This window comes from Barbus barbus (genome assembly GCF_936440315.1).
Source record: "Barbus barbus genome assembly, chromosome: 41".
In the NCBI taxonomy this organism is placed as follows: Eukaryota; Metazoa; Chordata; class Actinopteri; order Cypriniformes; family Cyprinidae; genus Barbus; species Barbus barbus.
Window position 1 is genome coordinate 4,702,181 of NC_136719.1, and position 27,938 is coordinate 4,730,118.

At 34.7% G+C, this 27,938-nt stretch overlaps 1 protein-coding gene across 1 annotated transcript; it reads right to left on the reverse strand.

Moving 5' to 3' along the window:
• Nucleotides 1–27,938, reverse strand: LOC306860341 (FERM domain-containing protein 4B-like; the record flags this gene model as incomplete). Its single annotated transcript, XM_079401990.1, has 23 exons — nucleotides 27,747–27,938; nucleotides 23,954–24,019; nucleotides 23,739–23,833; nucleotides 22,172–22,264; nucleotides 21,907–21,991; nucleotides 20,096–20,152; nucleotides 19,979–20,001; nucleotides 19,049–19,132; nucleotides 17,755–17,820; nucleotides 17,511–17,568; nucleotides 16,362–16,448; nucleotides 13,653–13,729; nucleotides 12,650–12,788; nucleotides 11,938–12,076; nucleotides 11,517–11,650; nucleotides 10,358–10,474; nucleotides 9,552–9,780; nucleotides 8,497–8,553; nucleotides 8,092–8,233; nucleotides 7,224–7,388; nucleotides 6,229–7,013; nucleotides 2,559–2,694; nucleotides 1–88 (listed from the first exon to the last, which is right to left on the reverse strand). The coding sequence occupies exons 1-23, from the start codon at nucleotides 27,906–27,908 to the stop codon at nucleotides 1–3; spliced, it is 3,084 nt and encodes a 1,027-aa protein (XP_079258116.1). The 5' UTR covers nucleotides 27,909–27,938.

A 27,938-nucleotide genomic window follows, 5' to 3' on the forward strand; every position in this document is an offset into this window, starting at 1 on the left:
TTAATGGTCTGCGTCAGAACAGCTGGCCATGGCACCGAACACCTCTGCTGGCTCTGATGTGTGAGAGCCGGCACTTTCCGACGGGAACCTGCCATAAGAAAATGCAAACATTAAATCATGTCAACAGTTTGAATTTTTAGGTTGAGTTTGTCTTAATAATGTAGTTAGATTGAAAAGTTACATGGAAAACCATAGTAATTGAGTAAAACCATTGTAAAAGGGATTAATACTGCCCTAATAGTGTGCACAAAGATTGAACTACAGTAGTTGACTGTAGAAATTATTTAGTTATAGTATAGTTATACATAAATGATGTATTAATTAATGTATTATATATATTTTACAAACAATATATTTATTATACAATATAACAATATAATATTTTACAAACATTGTATTTTGGTCTGATTTTCTTTGCATCCTAAAAATCTACAACAATGTAAAAAACACTAGAACATCTGTTTTGTTTGATCTCTTTTTGCTTTTGTTTGATCTCTTTTTGCTTTTGTTTGATCTCTTTTTGCTTTTGTTTTGTTTGATCTCTTTTTGCTTTTGTTTGATCTCTTTTTGCTTTTGTTTTGTTTGATCTCTTTTTGTTTTGTTTTGTTTGATCTCTTTTTGCTTTTGCTTTTGTTTTGTTTGATCTCTTTTTGCTTTTGTTTTGTTTTGTTTGATCTCTTTTTGTTTTGTTTTGTTTGATCTCTTTTTGTTTTGTTTTGTTTGATCTCTTTTTGCTTTTGCTTTTGTTTTGTTTGATCTCTTTTTGCTTTTGTTTTGTTTTGTTTGATCTCTTTTTGTTTTGTTTTGTTTGATCTCTTTTTGTTTTTGTTTTGTTTTGTTTGATCTCTTTTTGCTTTTGTTTTGTTTTGTTTGATCTCTTTTTGTTTTGTTTTGTTTGATCTCTTTTTGTTTTGTTTTGTTTGATCTCTTTTTGCTTTTGTTTTGTTTGATCTCTTTTTGTTTTGTTTTGTTTGATCTCTTTTTGTTTTTGTTTTGTTTTGTTTGATCTCTTTTTGCTTTTGTTTTGTTTTGTTTGATCTCTTTTTGTTTTGTTTTGTTTGATCTCTTTTTGCTTTTGTTTTGTTTGATCTCTTTTTGCTTTTGTTTTGTTTTGTTTGATCTCTTTTTGTTTTGTTTTGTTTGATCTCTTTTTGCTTTTGTTTTGTTTTGTTTGATCTCTTTTTGTTTTGTTTTGTTTGAACTCTTTTTGTTTTGTTTTGTTTGATCTCTTTTTGTTTTGTTTTGTTTTGTTTGATCTCTTTTTGCTTTTGTTTTGTTTTGTTTGATCTCTTTTTGCTTTTGTTTTGTTTTGTTTGATCTCTTTTTGTTTTGTTTTGTTTGATCTCTTTTTGCTTTTGTTTTGTTTTGTTTGATCTCTTTTTGTTTTGTTTTGTTTGAACTCTTTTTGTTTTGTTTTGTTTGATCTCTTTTTGCTTTTGTTTTGTTTTGTTTGATCTCTTTTTGCTTTTGTTTTGTTTGATCTCTTTTTGTTTTGTTTTGTTTGATCTCTTTTTGTTTTGTTTTGTTTGATCTCTTTTTGCTTTTGCTTTTGTTTTGTTTTATTTGTTTGATCTCTTTTTTTCATTTGTTTTGTTTATTTTAACTGATTTTATTTTTTGTTTGTTTGTTTGATCTTTGTTTTTATTATTTGTTTGGTTTAATCAATTAATTAATTTATTTTTAATTTTGTCTGCATTATTTGTTTGATCTCTTTCCGTTTTATTATTTGTTCTTTTTGTTGTTATTATTTGTTTGATCTCTTTTTTTATTGTTAGTTAGCACCATTTGTTTGACTTTTGTTTTCTTTTTTTTTTTTGCAAATTGTTTTGGTTACACTATTTCTTTTATCATAGGTGTGGTACTTGCATGTTTTTAAAACATTGCACTGCCACAAATCCTAGCTGCAACCAAAGTACAACAACTGGAAATGATTTGTGTTTGTTGGGTGGTTGCTAAATGTTGTTAAGATGCCCAAAAAGGGCTCAAATGGAATATCACTGAATTAGGTTATTATCCTAATACACAAAATTACTTCACTATGTTGCAAAAAGTCTGTAACAATTTTTTTTCAGTGTAAACTCTACCAACAGTTCAATCCAAAACTATTGTTTACTTTAAAACATTAAAATCCATTTAATGTGGATTCATTAAATGATAAGCTGTTTCCTCAAAAAAACTTTATTCGTAGTGAAGCCTCTCCTCCGTTAACATCCATTAAAAAACTGCCTCTGGTCTCCTTTCCTGCGTACCACCAAAGTGAAAGAGCATTAGCCATTACTTTTTTTGGCTAAAGGTTGCAGGCTTGCCTTCCAGTGGCTTTGGCTAAACTCTATAAGAAGGTGGACCTTCAGGAGCCGGACTGCACTGCAGACACTGAATTTGATAGTATTCACTGTGGAGAGCCTACATTGAGAGCTGTTACTAAAATAAAGCTTTACATTACAGCATCCATAAACATATATGCATACCAAACCTAGATGGACTGACGAATATACCTATTATGAATACACCCAAATAGCTGGTTTGTAGGTCTTGTCCAAAGTAGTTTTCTGTCTCACCTGTTGTGAGTAGGACTGCGACTGTAAGAAGGACTGTAAGCCCCAGCGCTCAAGGGACCGTCTGGCAGTTCACCATCAGTCAGACCCACGGCTAACTGATTCTGCCAGTTTCCCCCTCCACTGGCAGTAGACGACACTAGTGAGGAAGAGAGGTGTGATATGGTAAAGTAACATTAACTTAAATTTCATCAGAAGAAAAGTTTATGCTTTATTTTGATAATCCACTTTTGATATTCTACTAACTTTTATAAGAAACTTTGCAACTCCATGTCAACTAACTTTCATTAGAGTATTAGTAGACTATTAGGCATAGGGTTAGAAAAAAAGTTGACATGTACTTGCAAAGTTACTTAGTAAAACTAAGTAACACCATCGATTGGGGACTGTATAATTAATTGTTAGCAGATATTAAGATGAGAGTCTAGTAATATTCTAATGACTGGTAATTGACAGAGTTATTTACAGTCAGCAGACAGTATCAAAGAACATGTTAAAGTTAAAAACTCAATGCTACAAAGCTAGGGTGCTGCAAGGGCTTTGCTATGGGGTTGCTAAGGTGCTCTATGTGGTTGTTAGACTGCTATATCCTTACTAGGGTGTTTTGGATGGTTGCTTACTGGCCCAAGTCAAAGTGTCCACCACAAGTCTCTACAAATGGGGTGTCCTATCCTGTTCCAGGAGATTTACCTACCTGCAGAGTTCAGTGCAAACCCTGCTCCGATACACCTGTCTGTAATTATCACATGCTCCTGAAATTGGTTGAGTTGTGTTTGATCAGGATTGGAGCTGAACTTTGCAGGAAGGTAGATCTCCAGGAACAATATTGGGCATCCCTGCTCTACAAGCCGTCAACCCTGCTCCTTGAAGACCAATGTCCTGCAGAGTTTAATTGCAACTAATCAAACACACTTAAACCAGCTAATCAAGGTCTTCGGAATCATTAAAAAAATAAGTAAATAAATCACAGGCTATGTGAGCTGAAGCAGGTTGGAAATAAACTTATCAGGACATTGGGTCTCCAGGAACAGGGTATGCGACCTAGTCTCTACAGTATTCTGCTCTCCAGATGTGACTCGATTCCTTCTTTAGGTGCACAGCTACAGGATTTTCTGGCCATTTTATTTATTACCTGATGAAAGTTCAATAGTACTAGCACACTTTCCTCAATATGCTGCATGATAAGGTATCACTCATTAATAAAAAAGAAGAAGGTATCTCGATCAGGTGCAAGATCAAAAAGTGATCAGAAAAAGTAGAAAAAAGATCTGCACACTGTTAATCCCTTTATTTTTAATGTTTAAAAAGCGATGTTTCGGTCAGAAGACCTTCATCAAGCAAACACATACAAACAGAAGCAAGACTCTCAATAAATACTAAGATTTAAGGCAGATTTCCAATTGATAACACCTGTTGGTAATCAAGGTAAATCATGTGAGCGGCTATATCACAATTAAAGAGAGGATGACCACATCATAACAGAACATCCATGAATACAAACACAACATCAGAAAAGACTAAACAAGGCAAAACAAACCAAACACTTCCCCATCCTCTTTGCGGTCCACAACCGCTTTATCCCAAAAGTGATACAATTGCACAACCACATAACACACATATAAGGATTCCACTGAAGCTATAGCAATAACAAACACCTTTCAATACAAAGAGTATACATACACATGCACATACATATACACATACATACACATATATATATGCATAAATACATACGCATACATATCAACTAGAAACATGAGTTGAAATCAAGTTCTGAATTCAAATCCTTAGGGGAGAGAGTATTGAGTGTGTAAATATATAGTACGCTTCTCTTTTTAATAAAATCTTGTTGATATCACCACCTCTCATGGGTACCTTAACCTGTTCAATTCCAATATATCTCAATGTAGAAAGGTTGTGTCTTTTTAAGTTGAAATGTACCGCTACAGGGTTTTTTTGATCATTAGTGCGAATATTGCTTCGATGTTCTGCAATCCTTGTTTTTAAAGCACGTTGTGTCTTTCCTATATAAGCTAACCCACATGGACATTTTATCATATAAATAAGATTTTTGGTCGTACATGTGATGACACCTTTAATTTTAAACTCCCTTCCTGAATGAGGATGATAAAAAACACTAGTTTTTGTAGTGAAGTTACATTGGGCACAACGACCACAGCTATAGTTGCCCGAAGGGATAGATAGAAAGTGAGAGGGTCGTTCTACAGATGAGCTAACATCAGCTCTTACAAAGAGATCACGCATATTGGAAGAACGTCTATAGACAAATCTTGGTGTTTTCTCAAAGATGTCACTGAGAAGAGGATCCGATTTTAAAATATACCAATGTTTGTCTATAATCTTTTTTATATCTGGACAGATGGGAGAATATTGAAAAGCACATACAATGGTTTTATTTTCTGAATTTAACCGTTTTTTATATAGAGTTGTCTCTTGATTTTCATTTTCAAATCTCCCAGCTGCAGACTGTATCCAATCTTCCTTGTAACCGCTCACCCTAAATCTATTAATCAAATCTGTCTTTGTTGTACATATTACTGTTCAGAGCTACAAATTTGACGAATCCGATTAAATTGACCAATAGGCAGGCTACGTTTCAACGTGGTAGGATGGTAACTCTGTCCATGCAAAAGTGTGTTTCGATCAGTAGGTTTTCTAAAAAGATCTGTGATCATTTTTTTTCCAAAAAAATAACACATAACTCATCATAATTGATAGTAAAGCATAAATGTTCATTACTGGTATTGAGGAAACTATAAAATTGTAGCAACTGATAAGGTATCACTCATTCCCATAGCACAAGGGGTGCAGGACAAGTTACATACCAAAGTTTACTAGAATTTCAAATCGATCTGGCAGTCGACAATAAATCAATATCTAACATCTCGCTGGTCCATTTAGACAGTGCAATTTAATAAAAATCAATTCCTATTGTCCCTTTAAATTTGTTGACTACTGAGTTTGGAAGTAATCGTTTTGATCATACCTGAGCAGGGACACCAAAAAGGGGGGACAACTGGACCTTATCGCTTGAGAGTGGCCCGGACCTCTCGGGAACGATAATTCAGTTATGGGGCCAATGATGAACGGTTTGTACAGGGCCCAACAATTGCTTACTGCAGCCCTGCACCATAAACTGGCATTTTGTCAGTAGTGTTGTTGAGTTTGAAAGTAATAGTTTCAGTCATACTAAACAGGGCCACCAAAAAGGTGGGATAACGGCACCTTTTGGCTTGAGGGTGGCCCGGATGGGATCGAGAAGGATCTAGATCAATTAGGAACATTATTTCAGCCAAGGAGCCAATGATGAACGGTTGTACCTGGCCAAACAATCACTTATTGCGGCTCTGCACCAGAACCTGGTATTTTTTCTGTTGAGTTGTTGAGATTGGAAGTAATAGTTTCGATCATACTAAAACAGGGCCACCAAAAAGGTGGAACAATGGCACCTTTTGGCTTGAGGGTGGACCGGACTGGATCAAGAAGGATCTATATAAAGGAACATTATTTCAGCGAAGGAGCCAATGACGAATGGTTTGTACTTGGCTAAGCAATCGCTTATTGCAGCTCTGCACCAGAACCTGGCATTTTGTTGCCCATATGATTGATTTTATTCATAGTCTGCAGGGTTTATTTGAGGAACTGTACTTACCTGAGGAGAACGAGTTGGTTCTGCTAGAGTGACTGAAGGGTGCAGGCAGTGTCTGGTAACCCAAGCTGTGCTGGGAACCTCGGTCATATTTGTAGGTGTACACCAGCTGATATGTACCTGGGTCCCTGTGCCCAGCACTGCGATTGTACCATCCCTTCAAATGCTCCGCCACCAAAGCCTTGTACATGTTCTTCGTCAACACCTCGTTCAAGGGTCCCTGTCTTCCTCTAGGGGGCCTCACGGTGGCGTATGGATTCTGTGACAAATTATCCGACCCTTCTGTTCCATAATGCCTATTCCGACTACGACTCTGGTAACCATGTGCTGGGTAAGTGGGGTTGATGTTATAGTGACCCTCGAGTTCGCTCTCGTAGACGTAAGCTCCATTAGAACAAGGCTCATATTCGAAGCCGGGATACCCAGTCACGCAGTAAGCCGTGGGGCCGTAGTGATTCTGCTGGAAGCCGTAACAGCTGGAATTTTGAGGGACCAAGTTGGGCATGCTGCCCGTATTGCCATAGATCTCCACTTTGCGGTGGAGCCGGTAGTCATGGGATTGTGAGTCCAGTGTGCGGTAGGGAGGAGTGGCCGAGCAGGGGAGACAGTAGTCCATGCTGGACATGCTGGTATAGGACGAGCAATCGTCCAGCACCTCAGTGCTGTTGCTACGGCGGGACGGAGACAGCGGGAAGGCAGACTTGTTTGCGCAGTGAGAGTGGAGGAGTTGTGCCTGGGACTCCAAACTGCCACTGCGGTGCCGGAAAGCACGGATGTGACCTTCCGACCTACAGGACACAATAAATATCATTTGTTTTGGTAAAAGAGAACGCACTGAATAAAACAATAAACTACTTGCATTAGAAACATAAAAGCCACAAAACTATGAAGACTTTTATATTATTTTAATAAATTGTGTGCCACCACAATTTTAGGGTGTTGTATGTGGTTGTGAGAGATTTTTCTTGTGTGTGTTTTACTGGACCAAGTCAACTCACCTGAGTTGGCTGCTGCTGTAGGCGTTACGGGGCATGACGGGGGTTTGCGGTAAGCTGCGGGGGTGCTTTGGCATTCTGGGTAAAGTTTTACATGGACTGCTTTGGGCAGAGAACACCTCTCGGGGGATGTAATAATGTCCTGGGCCTTGGACCTCATGATCTAATCTGAATTCAGACAGAAAAAAAGAATATCTTTGATGAAAGAGAAATGTCCAGTGATGCTAAACCAAGAGCTCAGACGTTGAATCTTAGGGAAACTGTCAAGAACATGTCTGGGTAATCTTTCACCCAAAAATAAAAAAAAATAAGAAATAATGCTTTTGCATATGGAAAATTATTATTAGTAGTAGTATTAGTATTAGTATTAGCAGCAGCATTATTATTATTTTTTACATTAGTTTCATGACGTTTTTATATGCTAGATTTGATGTCACATGCTGTAGCTATTGAATAGGCCAGAAGGCTAGAACTATAGTATGGGAATTACACATACTTTTACTGTGCTTTTCTGTCTTTTTTCCACTACTACTACTACTAATAATAATAATTATTATTATATGTTATATAATTAATATTAATTACATCATCAAATCTTTATAAAATCTTATTACAGTAATGCAATAATGAACATTATTCTTTTACAACATATTTTTTTTTAATTAAAAACAGTGTACAACTGCTACCATGACTGATAAATACTTTACAACTGAAGTATATTTTTAACATTTCTATAATATAAAAATAATTATTTTAATAATTCTAATTTAAATAAAATTGAAATAATAGTTTTTTTCTGGAGTGACCCAGACATTTTCTTGACAGTATTCATAAGATTCAGCCCAGCCTGTCGTACTTTGAGTATTCACACCTGTTAAGAGCTCTGTCGTGATGTGTGTCGCTGGATGAGGATCGTCTCTCGGTGTCATATTCCAGGCCGGATGACGACAGAGGAGGACTGAGACACGGGGAGCACTGGACGGAGCGGGAACGCGGCCTCTGGCCATCATCTTCTGAAGATACAAATATGGTTTTTGACTGCTATGTTTTCTGCTCCGCTACATTTGGTTGCATCCGTTTCAAATAACACCATATAAATTCATTGTTGGTTCTGCATGATAAATGATCTATTATGAGTGTGTTAATGTGCATGACTCAGTGCCTACATTAGGGAACAATGCTGATGGAGAAACATTGGAAGTGAGGTAGTGAGTTGTGATAAATCTTAATTACATAAGCAGAGAGCTGATAGTGGTTTCATAATTGATGTCATTACCGTCATCTAGAGGAAGACTTTCACACAGGGAGCTGCACTCGGACTGAGCCAGTTCATCTATGGAAGAAAGAGAAATTATGTTATGTAATGAAACACTACATAAATTAAATCAAACATTTCATTGGATTAACGACATGATTAATCAAATTAATCAATTGCATATATTGTAATTTTTTAATATAATTTATTACATTAAATCAACACAGAAAATTCACAGCCTGATAAATGCATATGTACCATATTCAGTATATTAAATATTGGTTGAGCCACAAATCAGAATCACAGTAAAATTGCAGTGATAATTTGTTTTGCTTTTTTTTTTCTGTTCATGCATATCTTGCTTTAATTCTTCCTTCAGATGGACATGTGCTCAGCATTGTCTGTACTGACAAGCATTTATGATCAACTAAAATATACTTTAATGTACTTTATATCAAAACTTGCATCATGTATTTAATTTGTGACACATTTCTAATGATAGTTGCAATTTCGTACATTTAAAATATATTATCTGTTTATGTAATATCAAATAACAAGCTATAATTAAAATGACTATAATACAAATTAAAATTAAGTAATTTACATGTGCCTTAGTTTGTTAGTCAACACATCAAAATAAGTGTACTTCTATAAAACACTACAAAATATTATTAACATTAAATCAAATGTACTTTTAAGTAAAACAATGACAGTATTACTAAATGCACTTTTTAATTCACTATATCTCTCTTTAAGTCACTTTAAGTGGCCTTTTATTTCATTGATATTATATTATCTGCACATACAGTTTCTTAAAAATATACTTTTAAGATTTGAATATACTACACTTGAAGATATGCACATTCAATACAGTTAAGCACACTTCTTTTTGACAAGGCATAAAGTGTAAAACTATTCTAAATAAAGAATGATGATATGACTAAAGATTAGGTCTGGATTTTTCAAGCATGCAAGTAAAACATTTAAAAATCAAGTTTTTTTTATGATTGACAGGGTGTTTTATGATTGTCCTTGACCTGAGATGAGCCACTTCAGCAAACATCTGTCTGACATACCGGCTATGATCACAGAAGCTCTCTGTGTGGGTTTCTGCCCTTTCTTCAGTCTGTATTGGTTCATTTCATCTTCGATCTCCTGCAGCTTCTGCATGGCGTCCAGACAGTTCCTCCTCCTTTTTTTCCTCACTAATTTAGAGATGTCAGGCTCAGTTGCAAGCTTCTTGGCCGCCTCCACGATTTTCTGCTGCAACGCAAAGCGGCTCTCCAAATTTCTGAGGTATGGATCCTAGGAAGAAAGATTGGCATTCAAAACAATGTTGATTATTTTGTATTCCATTCATAAATCTGCCCAAAACTTGAAATATGCCTGTCGGTACGAGTGAGAATATTTGTGGTCCGTTGTTCGAAATGCAAAATTATGCTTTTTTGTCAAGTTTACTAACATGTAGATTGCCTCAAAGCTAATACAGATGAATTATAACCCATAAAAAAATAGCCCGTCATGATCTCATGGGGTTTTTAAGGCCACAACCTAAAACAAATAGATCCTAGGTTTGTTCTCAATCAACATCTGTGGTTGAAACCACCAATCAATAAACAGAATTATTGTTTCCAAGCTTGATCTCCAATACAAGGCCACATCCTGGAATTATTTGGCAGCTAAAATCGTACAGGTGGTAATGGACAAACACTAGAGGAAGATCAGTCATTCCACATACTGACACACGTGAGCTAAAAATGGCATGTTGGCATTTGACCAGCTCAGGACAGCCTCGTAGCAATAGAGCCAAACCCCCAGTTTCTGATATATTATTCAGTCTTCTACTTGGCAACATTGTTGTGTGGCAGTGTTTCACACTAACCTCATTATATGGAAAAAGGTCATCCAATTTGAAGGCCGTCCCGACTCTCCTCCGAACATGAGGAGGGGTTTCTCCTTTGATGTGGGGATACTCTTTTGGGAGTTTGCCAGTGAGTTCCTGAAAGCAGATAAAACACACTGTAAATGGATGAAAGAACCAGCGTGGGTCATATTTCACCTCAAAATTAAAAGAAGAAAATAAATAATTTGCATAAAGAATATGAAACCAATTAGGGAAACAAATATGATTTCATTTTCATTAATGCAATGGGAAAAAAAATAAAATCTCATTCTCATTACCGTGAGCATTATGAGAATGTGAGATGAAAAATCATATTGTAATGTTGGGGTCTTTAGGATTTTTTAAATGTTTTTAATATAGTAAAAACAATAATATTGTGAAATATTATTACAATTTAAAACAACTGTTTTCTATTGTATTTTATTTTGAAGTGTAATTTATTCCTGCAATAGAAATCATTTAATTATTCTCATTTACTGCTTAAGAAACTTTTTTTTTTTTTAATGGAAACTTCTTTGATCTTTGAAATAGAAAGAAAATGGAAAAAGCAATTTCCTATTCTTAGATGGATTGAAATATAGGTCTTTTGTAACATTATGCTGTAACTTTCGACCAATTTAATGCATCCCTGCTGAATAAAAAAATATTATTTAAAAAAAATACAAACTAGTGCTGAGAAATGATTAATCGCGATTAATCGCATCCAAAATCAAAGTTTTTGTTTACATAATATTTGTGTGTATACTGTGTTTATTTATTATGTATATACAAATACAAACACATGCATGCATATAAATATGTTATGTTTATAAATTAAATATATTTATATATAATATAAAATATAAGAATATGAATATATAAATGCATAAACGTAAATATTTTCCAAATATATACATGCATGTGTGTGTATTTATATATACATAATAAATAAACATAGTATACACACAAATATTATGTAAACAAAAACTTTTATATTGGATACGATTACACAATTTGTCTAAAATATAAGTTAATTCTCAATATTCTCAACTATTATAATACATAGTATACTGGCTATGTTATTTATTAGACTTGCTATGTAATAATGTGATCACAACACAGTTAAAAAGGAAAAAATAATGGGCTTGTTTGCTCTTACAGCCTCCCGCAGGCATATTTCCTTCAGCTCTGTCAGTTTTTGGCTTAGTACATGCTGGATCTCTGTCTCTTTCTTTCTCAGCTCAGCGAGTTTCTCTTTTTTCTGGTCGTCGTTCATTTCAGAGTCAGCCGATCCTGTGAAATAATGCATGTGTTCATTATGACAGGCAATAAAAGAAAAAGATGATGTCAAGACTAAAGTACAATGAACTTCAATGACATTTAGCAAAGTCTACAACGAAAGAAAAGGTTTGAGAGGAAGCAACACACATAAGAGGAAAAGAAGCCATCTGAGCAGCTCATTAATGCTAAGTATGTGAACGGATATCTGTGGAAGCATGTTGACACATGGATAAACAGAGGCTGACTCAACCATCAAATACTATTGAACTATCCTGAGGATCAGAACAGAGCTCATGTACCTGTTGACACCAGACTCCCGTTACTGGCCATGATGAGCTGATTTTTCACACCTGTGCTCAGTTTGTTCATCTTTGACGCTCCGTTCTCTGTCAGGTCAGATGCGATGTCTCCTAAACTCCTGGTTGAGGTGATTTTTGCCTGTTAATTGTTATAAATGGGATATAGGATTTTATATTAACCCTATGAAGTCTACTATGTAAGGCCTCATGATCGACATCATCAAAACTTGCTGACTTCCTCCTCGAGATACATATTCTCACTATATCATACTATATGAGTCATGCAATTTTTATTTTTCGTAGATTTTTAAACAAATGCTTTGTCTAAAATTTCAATATAATGTTCCATTTCAAAAACAGATTTATTTATTTTGCAGGGTTAAAAAAAAAAAAATCATTTGTGATCTCTCTTCACAAAAAAAGTGTTTGTTTTGTGCAATTCCTAATTTTAGATGGAAAAAGATCAAACCTGAAAACATGAGTATTTATGAAACACACACACCTCTGTGCTGCCAGAAGACAGTGGGTGTAGAGCGACTATTATTAAGAACAGGGAATGTTTCATAATTCTGGTATGGTGTAACGCCTGTGGTAACTTTTTGGATTTGAATCTTGTCAATCCATAAGAACCTACTGTTCTTATATAGATATATGTATATATGAGCAGTCTGATAGATCAGACCTCATCGGTCATGTGTGTATGCTGACTTACTTTGCTCTGTTTTCTGTTCAGGTAGAACTGGTGTTGGCTGATGGCCATGACCCAGATGGTTTTGATCAATGAGTGACTGGCATACCAAGTGTGGATCACCAGTCCCGTCTGACCAAATGTGCGTTTAGTCACTGTTCGCCTGCACGCAGACAGACACACACACACACACACACACACACACATATGCAGCATGGTCACTGGAACACTTTAATTCATGCTCTGTAAAAATAGCATCTAACACATTGCATACTTTGTTTGCATATTTTTTAAATATTTACTAAGCTTTAAATAGCTTTTAATACCTCTTAATAATAAACTTCCATTTATAACATTAAGAAGCATTATTATTTTACCTTGACAAAAAGTTTTGAAAATCTTATTTTCAATATTTTCTGTTTCTTGTTGCATTATATAAGGCTTACACCTTTAAAGAATTACAATGCAAATTAAAATCTGATTCATATGCTGTTATAAATATAATGAATATACATGCGTACTGTTTATGGAATTTAAACTGCCATTCTGAAAGTTTGGGCTCAGTAAGATTTTCTTTTTACTAAATTAATACTTTTATTTAGCAAAAATGCATTAAATTAAATTTCAAAAGTAAATACATTTATATTTTCAGAAGATTTCTATTTGAAATAAATGTTTTTTGGGACTTTCAAATCATCATGAAGTATCCTTGAGCAGCGAATCAGGATATTAGAATGATTTCCGAAGGATCATGTGACACTGAAGACTGCAATAATGAGGCTGAAAATTCAGCTTTAATTCACAGGAATAAATTACATTTTTAAATATATTCAAATAGAAGAGAGGTATTTTAAACTGTAATATTACTTCAGAATATTACTGTAAGAGACGTCTTACAAAACAAATATTTAAAAATCTTACCGACCTCAAAAATAGTAGTTTATATATGGTGGAATCCAGCTCATGATCTCTTATTCAAACACACACAGATCCAAGATCAGTCTCCAAAACCTCTATTTCTCCTCACCTGTGAGGGTCATTCACCTCCACAGCAAACTTCTTCTCTCTGAAGTATAAGTTCTCCAACTGCTTCCACTGGAAGAGCTAAATCAGGAAAAACAACATGTGAGAGAGAGTTTCACGGGCGTCACAGGTGCTTCACTGCAAAATGACTCAGTGCACATCAACCTGGCAACCGCTGCAGTACTGCATGTAACCACAACAATCCTCAAATTATATTGCCTTATGATTATTAAAAATACATTCATATTCAAGCTGATTCAATCTCACTGAGCATGCATACACCGTCATACAAAAGTTTGGGGTTTGTAAGATTTTTTAGGTTTTTGAAAGAAGCCTCTTCTCCTCAATAAGGCTGCATTTATTTGATCAAAAAATACAGTAAAAACTATAATATTATTACAATTTAAAATATCTGTTTTCTATTTGGATATACTGTAAAAAAGTCATGTATTTCTGTGATTAAAGCTGAATTTTCAGCATCATTGATATGCTGATTTGCTGCTCAATAATAACATTTCTTATTATTATCAATGTTGAAAACAGTTTACTGTTTTTATAGAATACATTTTTCAGGATTCATTGATGAATAGAAAGTATTAAAGCAAACATTTATTAGCAAAATAAAAACCATTGTAGAGTAAAAGTCTTTCCTGTCACTTTTGATCAAATGCATCCTTGCTGAATAAAAAGTATATATATATATATATTTTATTTTTTTATTTTTTTTAACCTTTGAAAGGTACTTTTTTAATTTAGACATTTAACAGTAACCCTGCATTTTTAGAAAGTAGTAGGTTTAAGGTTGCTAAAGAAAAACAAAGGAAAAACATTTCTACCAATATTCATAACCCGTATAAAATACAGTATAAACACTTTCTCCTTCACGGTTACCATCACAACATTTCAGCAGAGGCGTCTGCAGGTTACCGACAAGAACAAACTCTCTCAAGACTTCACATGTGAAACTGAATTATCCAGCTTTTAGAGCCTCTTACCGGTGGTTCGGAAGGTTAAATGATGTTAATCAAATCCTGAGCTTCTTCATTATGTTTCCGTCTACTCTGCTGAAGCTGTCTTTACTCGCAGTTCCTGACTTGTCTCATCAGGTTTCCTACAGGAGCTCAGGCACGCAGTCTTGGCCCAGCCTTGCGGCTCATGACATCAGTCAGATGCCAGAGCATCTCCTCACAGGATTCGCACATCGCAGGCTCTCCTCCCTGCTGTGAAATTCAGCTCAAACCCAGGGAGGATCACTCTTACTCAGGCTGGGTCACTGCTCCACCTGTTCTAGCCCAGCCAGAGAATCCTAAACCAGTTGTTCTGGTCATGATGTGTTATATAAGTCTGTGCATTATCAATGCCATAATCGCTCTACAATGATTTTAGGGCTCTATGAGATTCGCGATACACAAAACGCACACAGACCTGCAGAATCAGCCATAAAAATTGAGTTGTTTTCAGCCACTATATAACAACATGAACCATGAACACATAAAGTTAATCTTCAGAGCTGCTCTGTGAATCACTTCTTAAGCATTTTGCTGTTTTACTGGAGGAAAAACTAATGACAGATACACACTGGAACTCAAGGGTGTTCACTGCAGGGTTGCCAGGTCTGCACAACAAAACCAGCCCAACTGTCAATCAATCCTAACCAAATCACGTTTGTTTGTTTGTTTGTGGCTAAAAAAAACAACCCATGGCAACAGTGTAAAAGTCACCCAATTCTGGCAACGCTGCTTCACAGCATCCTGTCAAAATTAAAGTTTGGTTTAACTTGAAGAAATTATGACAGAAATATATTGCACAGAGGAGTGTACTTCTCAATGATATACTAACACTAATAAAATGTTTTTAAGGAATAATCACACACTTTTTTTTTTTTTTTAACAGTAAACCTGTTGCACAGCTTTGTTTGCCAAACGAGAAAGGGGTTGTTTATTTTCATTTGATTAAAAGATCAATTAAATTGTTTTATGACTTCATTAAACATGAAATAAACAGACACATCATTCCTGAAGAAATATGATATTATTACAACGTTTTATGAATTCTGTTGATTAGATGTTCTTTTTGATTATTAATACAAATAAATAAAACCATTACAATGGAATCCAGAAATAAATAAAAATAAAACACTGAATTTGAAAAACATAAATAAAGGAATTATAATCATGAAACCTATTATATATCAATTTAACAACAATTTAATAATGGTTTATAGACCATACAACCTATAAAGCATTATTCAACTGTTGTTAAATTGTGTAGATTTCATGATTTCAATTAATTAGACATACTTTTTTATTAATAAAATGTACTTTACCATTAAAACGGAGTCTGAATTTTCATAGGGTCCTATAATTTCCTGTCATTTTGTACCTTTATATATGTCTCCAATTAAATATTGGATATTTAATATATCAATTATTCACAACACACACTGGTTCAACTTCACTTGTGTTTCATCAGCTCACTCTTTTTTACGTAACACATGCAGTCTATACGTGTTGAATGTTACACCTCATTTCTATATCATCACAGCCGCAAGTGCAAAGAAATGATGAAAGCAAGTGCTGACAAGCTGTGAGTCTCATCTAGGGAAATCAAAGCCTCATTTCACAGGATATACTGAGCTCTGTACAATGACTCATGATTCTGATTATATAACATATATTCCTCTAATGCCCAAAGACAGGAAAACACAACATACCTTTCGAGGTTTTACTTTATCTTGCTGGTCATACTGTCCTATGCCTTTATAGCTGATGCCCAGCCACCATGGAATCCCTTGCTTATCCTGCCAGACAAGACCTTTCCATTAGTTACACATCAACAGCTTTATAGACTGATACTATCTTTTATTAGTAAATATTTAAATGTGCCAACTATTTATTTTATGGTGACGTAATTACACATAGTACAGTGCAATGTGTACTTACTATAGTAACAGTAAAGTATGCATAATTACAAGCAACAAACCCTAAACCATACCCAAAACCTATATAAATGTTAAATAATATTACTCATTACTTACTTATGTAATTACACTGTGACAACATCACCTTAAGATAAAATGTAACCTGAAATATGGTTTTAGCCACAGCACAAAAAAAAAAAAAAATGATATGATCCTTTATCAGAAATTAACTAAGACTAATGCCACCAAAAAATAAATAATAATAATAAAAAAAAAAAAAATGCTCTTTTATAAAAAAAAAAAAATTCTGAAATTAATCACGATTAATCTCACATAACATGAAATTTCTTAAATATATTTTTATATTGCAATAATTTCACATGCAATCTTCAAATTAATGCACAAACAACACAAATACGGTATATTTGTTAAATATTTGTTGCATATCTTTTTTTGCACGCATCACTGATACCAATACTACTGATGTCTCCATGAAATAGATTTCCCCCTAGCATTTAACCATTGACTATAGCCATTCAACATTACAGTATAAATGAGAGCCATCAATGAGCTATCAATTATAACATTTATTAGACTTTAAAAAATAACAACTTTTAATTTAACTTAAAACAATCTCCACATAAACCCATTATAATAGACGTCATATTTAGCTACCTGTTATCAAACACTAAATTCTAAATTAAATATAGATGAATCCTTAAAGCTACAAAAGTTATTGATTTCCTCTTTTTATATTTTGTTCTTTCATTAACAAACATCACAACAGCTGGTTTAGTTTGGTTTAACCATGTTAAACTGAAAAAATTAATTGCTTACATTAACGCGCTAATTTTGATTATATATTATATTATATTAATACGTTCAATTGTGACACATAAAGGAGTATGGCAACTGGTCCGATACGCTATAGAGAGTTTTTACCTTCACTTCATAATAATGCACTCCATATGTGGGCAGTGACTCCACCAGGGTCAAATACCTGAAACAGACGTAATGATTCAGTTACACATTTGCTTAAGATTGATGTTTAACAGCATCTTAAGTATCCATCAGCACACATCAGTTCTGAAGCATGGGCGTGAAGGATTTACGCAGCCAATCATAAATCAGGTCTCCCCTGATGGCCCGCCCCCCTGAGGCTAATCATTGTTTTTCCGATACTCACTGCACAATGGCCTGTCCTCTGGAGAGTCCTTTCAACAGCTTGTAGTGCTCAATCACACGCTCCTCACTGCAAAAGAGAAGGATGATGAAACCCGCTCCACGGAGGATATATTTCCCCAAAGCTCAGCGCGTCAGCATAAAGACAGCCGAGCACGGATCATCAGCCATAAAGCTCTCATAAAGGGCTATAAATGCAGCTTCAGCATCACTGATTCATCGGCCGTCGATGTAAATCTCATGACTGCCTTAAGTGACACATCAGCATTGGCAGTGATTAAACAGCTTTAAACCGTGAGAACAACATAGACGAGGAACTTCATTCAGCTAGCATATACATATACAATAATATAGTAATCACATTTGAATCATTTTAAAGTATTTTGTCTTGTCGTTCGGTTAATATTAGTGCTGTTAAACGATTAATTGCATCCAAAATAAAAGTTTTTGTTTACATAATATATGAGTGTGTACTGTGTATATGTATTATGTATATATAAATACACACACATGCATGTATATATTATTTTTTTATATATATATATTAAATATATTTATTTATAATATCAATTATATGAATATAAATATAGCAGCATTTTCAAAATATATACTCTATATGTGTGTATTTATATATACATAATAAATATACACAGAACACACACATATATATATATATATTTATTATGCAAACAAAAACTTTATTTTGGATAAATATATATTTATAGTTAATATATTAAAAAATCCTAAAAACAAGACACGTTTTCACGAGAAGCAAAATGTGTAAGATATTAATACTCGTATTCAGAAAATATACACTACTGTTCAAAAATTTGGTGTAAGATTGCGGTAAAAAAATCGTCTGCTCACCAAGGCTGCATTTATTTGATCAAAAATACAGTCAATTGTAATATCGTGAAATATTATTACAATTTAAAATAGCTGTTTTCTATTGTAATATATTTTAAAATATGTCTTCAAAAATCATTCTAATATGCTGATTAGACGATCGAGAAATACTTCTGATTATTACCGATGTTGAAAACTTCATACTTTTATAGAAACTGTGATACATTTTATTTTTCAGGCTTCTAGGATGGATAAAAATGTTTCTTTAATGTCATCTTTCATCAATCGAATGCATCCTCTGAATAAAGATGCATATAATAATTATAATCATTTCTTTTACAATAAAAGTATAATTTTATATAAGGCCAACTAAATTAGCTGATGTCTATCTGAATCGTCTTATCTTTCACAGGTGTTTTCTATTCGAATAGTTGGATGAAAACATGTTTTACCAGTATGCTAGAGACGGATGCTCCTTCAGGACTTTAGTGGGCAGCGCTGGAAGCTTCTTCAGATCCGCTCTGGTGTTTTCATCACTAAAATAAACCCAAATACACTTCAACAGGCAGCCAACATTTTTACAGTAGCATAATGATTCTTGTAACATAACCGCATTATCACGTTGACCACATTATGTACTGTAACGTATACTGAATCATCAGGTGGAATGACGTTCATTATTTTCCACAAAATGATTAATTAGACAATAAACATTTGCATATATTTTGTTTACCAAAAATGCTAGTAGAGCTAAAGTTTGCTATAGCTAAGTGAAAAGCAGCTTAAATTAAAAGCTACTGTATCATGTGACTTGAGAAGACTTCAATATAGCACACAAATCACAAATGTTATAGTCCTTCAGATACATTGAAAGTCAGAATCAGCTTTTTCTCAGTTTGTAAAACAGCAGCTTGAACATGCCACTAAATAACTCCTCCTTTGAAAAAAGATGTTTGGAAAGATGTGATTCTGAGTAATGATGAGAGGATATTTTTTGGGTGAACTATTCCTTTAAAAAGTCAAACTTTTCTGATCCTATTATAAAAATTGGACTTTCATTATTACATGACTCTAATCTCATGCTGACCTTGTTTCTCAGTTAACAACCCATACTGTCTTTTGCCATATCTTAGATTGACTGAGTCACTGTACTTCCTGACAGAGAGCAAAATTTACTTTAATGGTAATTTTACTCTCTTCAGAGAACAACCAATTCATTCCAAGATTAATTATATATGTACGTGTGTGTGTGTGTGTGTTATATCAGTACACAGACCTCCTGCAGTACCTTGACATACATAAGTTTTATCTCAACATTTGACAGTACAAAGTGACAAAGTCTTAAAAAAGTCTTTGTGGTAAATAAGTATGGTAAAACCCACCTCGTATAGTCTCCTTTAGATTCCTGTAAAACAGAACACTTTCAATATGTGCATTTAATACATAACACTGACTAAAACATGAAAGCATCTCATGTCTTAAAGCTCTGATGGTCTTACCTGCAGTGCATGAGCAGCTAATTTAAGAACCAGCTCGCTCTCCACCTCAATGTCACCCTGTGCACAAACAAGCAAACCTTCACTTCAAGAACGGAATCACTTTTAAATCCGTTCTGTGAATAACGACGCAAACATACTCATCGTAATGTCATGAGAAAATGTGCAACAGATATTCCTGCCATGGGCATCAATTTGTTTTACTGAAATGGTTTGGCTCATGAATAATAATTGAGTTATACACAAATCATTTAAATTGATCTTCCACTGTTTTCATCAATAAACAGTCTAAATAGTTCAGTCAACCAACCGTCCTAATATAACCAAAGAAAATTGCCACTGTACACTGGAGACGCATATTTATATGATGTATGTGATTTAATTGTAAGCTGCAAATAAGCAAAACAGATTTGAGGATGTCTGATAGATATGTGTGCACTCTATGGGCCAGTTTTATTAACAGCTTGCGCCAGCGCAAACCGTCTTTTGGTGTTAAAATAGTAGGTTTTACTAAAAAGCGCAGTGAAGAATTAGCGCTGAAAAGGCATGGACTTGGTTATTTCTGCGCCTGGCTTTATTGAATATGCATTTATAGGAGTTTCCCTTTCAGACGCAAAATTTATGGGAGGAGAGAATTCAAATGAATCACGCAAAGCATTTTCCTAATGTTTGCGCTCGCCCTATATTTACGCACAAATTTATGATTTATGTATTTGAATTACATGCATAATATCTAACTAATAAACTTAATGTAATGCATATATTTGTCAGTCATACGTGAACTATTTGCATTTATTTAAATGATCATATTTTCAAAACGGTTTCCTTTGAATTGCTTTGAATCAGCATAAATATGTCACTTTTGAAATAATTTATTCATGTAAAAAGTATGAACATGGTTATAATACAACTAGCTGTAGAACAATCAATATTAAGTTAAAATGGATGAGACTGAAACAAACTGGATTTATTGATGATAAATATATAAACTATTGTGTATTTAAAACACATTCAGTTTATTAGCACTTCTGACTTGGTTCATTTATGTATTACTGGCAGATATACTCACATTATTATAACACATTAAGGCCCGGTTTCACAGACAGGGTTTAGACTAAGCCAAGATTAGGCCATTGTTCAGTTAGGACATTTAAGTAATTTTTTATTAGCATGCCTTATAAAAAACATTACTGGTGTGCATCTTGAGACAAAACAAAGGCACTGATATGTTTTAAGATCAGTCAGAGCAAGATTCTTTCAGTTGAAACAGCTCAGACTTACATTTTAGTCTGGGACTAGTCTTAAGCCTTGTCTGTGAAACCGGGGGTAAGTTTATTAGTTTATATTAAAGGTATGTAATCCAAATAGATGACATTTTTTATATGCAATTCAAATATTTGATTCTATTTAAACAATCATATTTTCAAACTGCTATCACTTTCCGCCACTGATAACAATCTTAACAACTAGCGGCGACAAATTAAAAATAAAAGATTTCAGAGTAAACACAAATGAAATGTTGCCTCTGTATTATACAATTCTGCCACAAGCTCATAAAGTGGCGGGGAAAACCCAGGCCATAATGAACGATGAAAAAATGATGCCCAAAATAATTCTGATGGTTATGAAGCGTCTTGCAAGAATTTCTCTGTTCTTGATTCACAAGCCAGTGAGTGACACATTCCCTTCCTGTGGCCCTGGGATGCAATAACTCATATTAAATGTCTGAGGTCTGTGGCTTTCTAATTGTTTATAGAGGTGAGAAATGAGACAGTGAATCACTTCGGTGGGTTAACAGACCCAAATGTACTCACATTATAGATGGCCGCCTTGGCATTCAGAAAGAATAACTCCACAGTTGTGTGCTCCTTCAGAAGTGAAATACTCTCAATATAGAACCTGCAAATGACATTTCACAATTAAACAAGGCGAGTCGTAGCCAAAAGACAAAAAACCTCACTTCAAATCTAAAACAAGGTGTTTCTTTGGCGCAGCAGCAGCACAGTGATTTAGTCCAGGAATGTACTGCATTCTGTGGTCGCTGTGGACTTCAGACATCATGAGGCAGAGATCACATACCTCACCAGGAACTGAAGCGCAATAGGCCCGGATTTCTTGGAGAAGTCGTGTTCCAGCACTCTGCGGTCCAGTTGCAGCCATTTGCACTGACCACTGGAAGATAAAAGGTCATCTGACTGAAATGTGCAAGCCCACATTCTTATTCAACCCAGTAAACGCTCTGCAATTTAACACTAATAGATGAAAATCATCTGCACAGAAATGACTTCAGCAGGACTGAGCAGAACTCAGTGAGATTTTGCCCTATAGTGAGGCTTGAATCACTGTTATATAAATAGTTACATATTTTTGAACCAGTTTCTTTTGAATGGTTCACTCAAACAAATTTGTAAAGAAAACATTCGACTCTAAAAGAGTAAAACTTAAGGTCATTGCACACTGAGTCTGAAATTTTCGCACACGACGTCACGTTGTGTCAATCACGCTTACACACTGCCTCTGAAACTTTCGTCCGTCATAAACAAATTCGGATCGGGTTCGATTTTCTGCGTTTTCGCATCTGTAGCAAGCATTTTGATAGGAAAGGATGACGAATACAAAAAAACAAAAAAGCAAAAACTGAAAACACATATGCACATTTCAGACTCTGTGTGCAAGGACCTTAAGTTTGGGAGTAAAACAGAGAGATGCATGGGAATAATAACAGTAACAGAATGTGGCATAGTATTAATATGCTTTTTTTGACAATACCATGTTTTTACATATGTACAATGGCAGTACTGTGTTATTCTTTGAAGTACCATATACTGTAAATCCCAAAGTACTGTATATGAATATGGTCATTATTTAGTGTCATGGTATATTAAAGTAATAATAATAATAATAATAACACATTTATTATAATAACTAAAATTATTATTATTAATATTACCATGTGAAACAATATTATGGTAAAAAAAAAAAATTTTATGCAAAATACATATGCCGTCTACATAAGTTATTTAAAACCATGGTGATGAACAGCGGTATTTAACACATGTATTATAAACACGGAAATGTATATGTATTTATATGGACACTTGTTTCCGCCGCTGAATAATAAATAAAAAAGGTCATTGCGATAAAATTAAAACTCACAATTGTAAGAAAATAGTTTTTTTTTCAGAATTGCGAGAAAAAAGTCAGAATTGCGAGAAAAAAGTCAGAATTGCGAGAAAAAAGTCAGAATTGCGTGATATGAACTCGCAATTGTGAGAAAAAAATGTCAGAATTGTTAGATAAAAAGTTGCAATTACCTTTTTTATTTTTTATTTTTTTCAGTTCAGAAAAGGGCTTCCATAATTTTAAGTGTTGTTCAGGGACTTCAAAAAAAAACCCACCTTGAATTCAGTGAATCAATTTTCAGATCTGGTTCATTCAAATAAAGCATCTGAACTGACTTCAACATTCTGATTCTGATGATCTTAAAGGGTAGTTCACTCAATTATGAAAATTGTGACAGAATGTTAATTTTTGCATGAATTATCCCTTTAAATTCAGGTTTGCCATGTATTTTCATCCTTTATGTTTCTCCTTTATGAAGCTAAAAAGAACCTCTACAGACAACATTATTACAAGAGGTACTCACGTGTCATCCACATAGGTGAACCCAAAGTATTCCTTCTCTTTCAGGTTAAAATGGGACGAGACCAAATCCAAGAGTTCACGAGACAACAGCTTTGGCTGCGAGAGAAAATCCATTGATCAATATAATGTGAGACAGCGAGGTTTATTGAGGTCCATTACCCTTGAGTGGGAGGTATAATAGACTAGAACTGGGATCAGGACTGTGAAGCATTATACCTGGACCAAGAGCTCCAGCTTCCTGTCCTCCAGGAGCTGCACCTGGCAGAGTCTTCCCTCGGTCATCTGTGGACACAGGTATGACATCAGATGATTGACAGTGCACTAGCTCCTCCTCCTCGCCCACTACAGGGGCCAACTGAACGCTAACTTAACTCATTAGGTTCAAAATTCAAGATGTACAATGTCTTCTTTCAGTTGGTACACACGGGAGAGTAAACAGACAGAAATATTTCACTACCACAGTATATAATATCTGTCATCTAGAGCAGAGCTATGAGTCACAAGGCATCTCTCAGCAACAGTCAAAACAATCCAGAAAGGATCTGTTATGGTAGCATATTAACACGGTTCTGCAGATAACACGTTTCTGCAAATGGCAGATTCATTCTCAGATGCCTGAAATAAAATTTCAGTACAGCATTAGTGTTAGACATTGTTATTTTTATTTTCAAATTCAAATAATTTTTAAAAAGAAATTAATTAGTAAATATGGTATTCATAAGGCCAATTCACACTGAACTGACAGACACAGACAAACGTCCACAGACAAATTCGTCGGGTTTTGTCAGATCTTTGTTACCCTCCTCATTGTCTGTTGGCGTGGTTGCCGCTTGCTTTTGCCGATCGTACATGCTGAATCAGTGTTTGTTGGGCCTTGGAATGTCTGAGACGTGACGTACTGCAATCTGGTGACTGTCGGCGTTGGTCTGTGTCTGTCAGTGCAGTGTAAGTTTGCCTGTACGCTCAAAATCTAAACAGATAAATTCTGTATCACTCAGTTTCAGCAATTATAACCCACCAACCAAATAAACAAACAAACAACCAGACAACTAACCATATAAACAATCAGCCAACCAACCAAACGAGCTAAACAACCAAATGAACAACCAACCAACCAAACAAACAACCAAATCCATATAAACAACCGACCAACAAGCCAATCAACCATGCAAACAACCAAATAAACAACCAGCCAACCAAACAACCAGTCAATCAACCATATAAACAACCAACCAACCAATAAACAAACCAAACAAACAACCAGCCAGCCAATTAACCATATAATCTACCAACAATCCAACCAACCAAAAAACCCAATAAACCAACCAAACAAACAAACAACCATATAAACAACCAACCCACAAACCAACCAAACAACGAGCCAATCAACCATATAAACAATCAGCCAACCAACCAAACGCGCTAAACAAACAAATGAACAACCAACCAAACAAACAAACAACCAGCCAGCCAACCAACCAACAACCAAATCAATTAGCCATATAAACAACCGACCAACAAGCCAATCAACCATGTAAACAACCAAATAAACAACCAGCCAACCAAACAACCAGTCAATCAACCATATAAACAAACAACCAATAAACAAACCAAACAACGAGCCAATTAACCATATAATCTACCAACAATCCAACCAACCAAAAAACCCAATAAACCAACCAAACAAACAAACAACCATATAAACAACCAACCCACAAACCAACCAAACAACGAGCCAATCAACCATAAATAATCAATCAACTAACAAAACAAACAAACAAACAATGAAATAAAACACTCAACCAACCAACCAAATAAACAACTAGCTAACCAACCAACCAAACAAACAACTAGCTAACCAACGAACCAACCAAACAAACAAACAAACCAAACAACCAACCAAATAAACAACTAGCTAACCAACCAACCAAACAAACAAACCAAACAATAATAAATAAATAAATATTCCATGACATTTCTCTTTCAAAATACTATTACATTCTAAATGTTATAGGGCTGAACACTACAGAGCTCAAAGTTGTTGTTGTTGTTGTTTAATTTTTTTTTTCAAAAGGACTGTACCAGAAGGCAAAAGTCTTCATTCGCTTTGCACCAGAAGCCATGCACATGGATTTTTGTGGAAAAGCACACATTTGGTGTGCAGAACAAACCAGAAACTAGTTATTTTTCTGTCACTGAAAATAACAACAGGATGTTGGACGAAGAAATTAAGTTGGTGCATTTTTAAATAGATAAAACATCTGTTAACAAACCAGTAGAATCTTATGTAACCACAAAAACAGCACAAAATTGCTTTGTTTTTCAGCTCGACTCAAAGACTCTGTGCTATAAACCAACCAATACCAAAAATGTCTGTTACAATACTGTGGTGGAGATGATGTATAATTTCACGTAACTGTTGAGGGGTTCAGTCCAAATGAATTCAGAATATGATACAATCTTTGGTCAGGATAAATGTGGAGCATAATACTTTAAGTTTTATTAGTAGACTCATTTTCATATAGAGTATTGGTATGGAATGTGTTTATTAGCACAGATCTTTCATCTGTACTGCACTCCTGAGGGCTAAACCTATGTGCAGGATTATTGCATTATGAGACTCATACTCTGGGAAAGTTTCAAAAGCCCTTTTCCAAGTCTGTAATTTCTGTTTGCATGAGCTGTTGCTGGTTTTTGGAGAAAATTAACTTTTCATTGTATAACAATGCAGTGGCATCACAATGAACAATAGGATAAAAAGATCATAGACCACTAAGCGAAAAAGCTTTTATTTGGTATTTGTTTAATTAAATCATCGTTTTTTCCATAACAAATTATACTGTCAGTTGTGTGACACATTTGCTTAATGACCAAAAACAGTTCTAACAGTAACAGTCCTTCTTTAACAACACAACTTTTTCTGTTTCAATTCAAAAGCTTTCTGATAAATTTCAGGTTTTAATGAGACAGATCGTCAATATGCTTTCAGACTTTTGAACTACACTGTTGGTATATTTATGTGAATATATATTTTATGTGAATATCTATTTCCAATATATAAATGTGAATGTATCTCTCAGTTCCACCACGAGGACAGCAAGGGAATCATTACGGTAAGCCAGAGAAAAATTATATATACACACACACACACACACACACACACACACACTTAGGAAACTTAAAGAAGCAGTAAAGCACCAACATTCCCTAGTAAAAAAGTAATATATTTAAAATAAATTTATTTCATATAGTTCAAAATCAAAACTATTTACATATTTACTGATCTATCGCTTGAGACTTACTGACATAAAAAAATATATAATTCAACTATATTTGGAGTACAGCTTGTGCACAATGCACATCTCTTAATATTAAGCCTAAAATGTGTTTTAATGTCACTATCGATGAGGATTGTATGATATTTGAATAATATCAGTCTTTAAAGGCAAGATATTTAAAGTGCATCTGAAGTACACTTACAATAGTTCCACTTAAAGGGATAGTTCACCCAAAAATGAAAATTCTGTCATCATTTACTCACCCTCAAGTAGTTCCAAACCTGTATGAATGTCTTTGTTTTACTGAACACAAAGGAAGATATTCTGAAGAATGTGGGAAACATTTGCTGTCAATCACCATTGACTTCCATAGTGGGTTTTTTTCCCTACTATGGAAGTCAATGATGCCCCAAAACAGCCTGATTACAAACTTTCTTCAAAATATTTATGAGATAATTTTGGTCAAGTAAGAGTATAGCGCTGTAATTGTGAAGATGCTTCATCCTTGAAAAACTTGATGGAAATGTCATATTGAGTTCATTATGCGTTCATATTAAAATCAGATTTTAGATAGCAGACTTTGACACAACCGAAATGAAATGCAGACCAAACAATACTCTTCTGTAAAACACTGAAAGAATCAAAAACAGACTGTCGCAAATGACACGCAGAATTCTCAAAAACCAATTAAAATCATCTCCAACCTCGAGCTGATACAAAAGAGCTGGTACCTGATAGACGTCGCCCAGGTAGAAGCAGGTTTGTAGACACTGCTGACATGACCTCATCCTCTGCAGGTAACACCTCCGGATCATCCACACCACGATCTGCCATATGAACATGCCGCTCCGCAGCAGCAGAGCTTCCACCCCACACACTAAACCCCAAGCCATGGCCGCCCCGCCGCTGGCTGGTACCCGGGT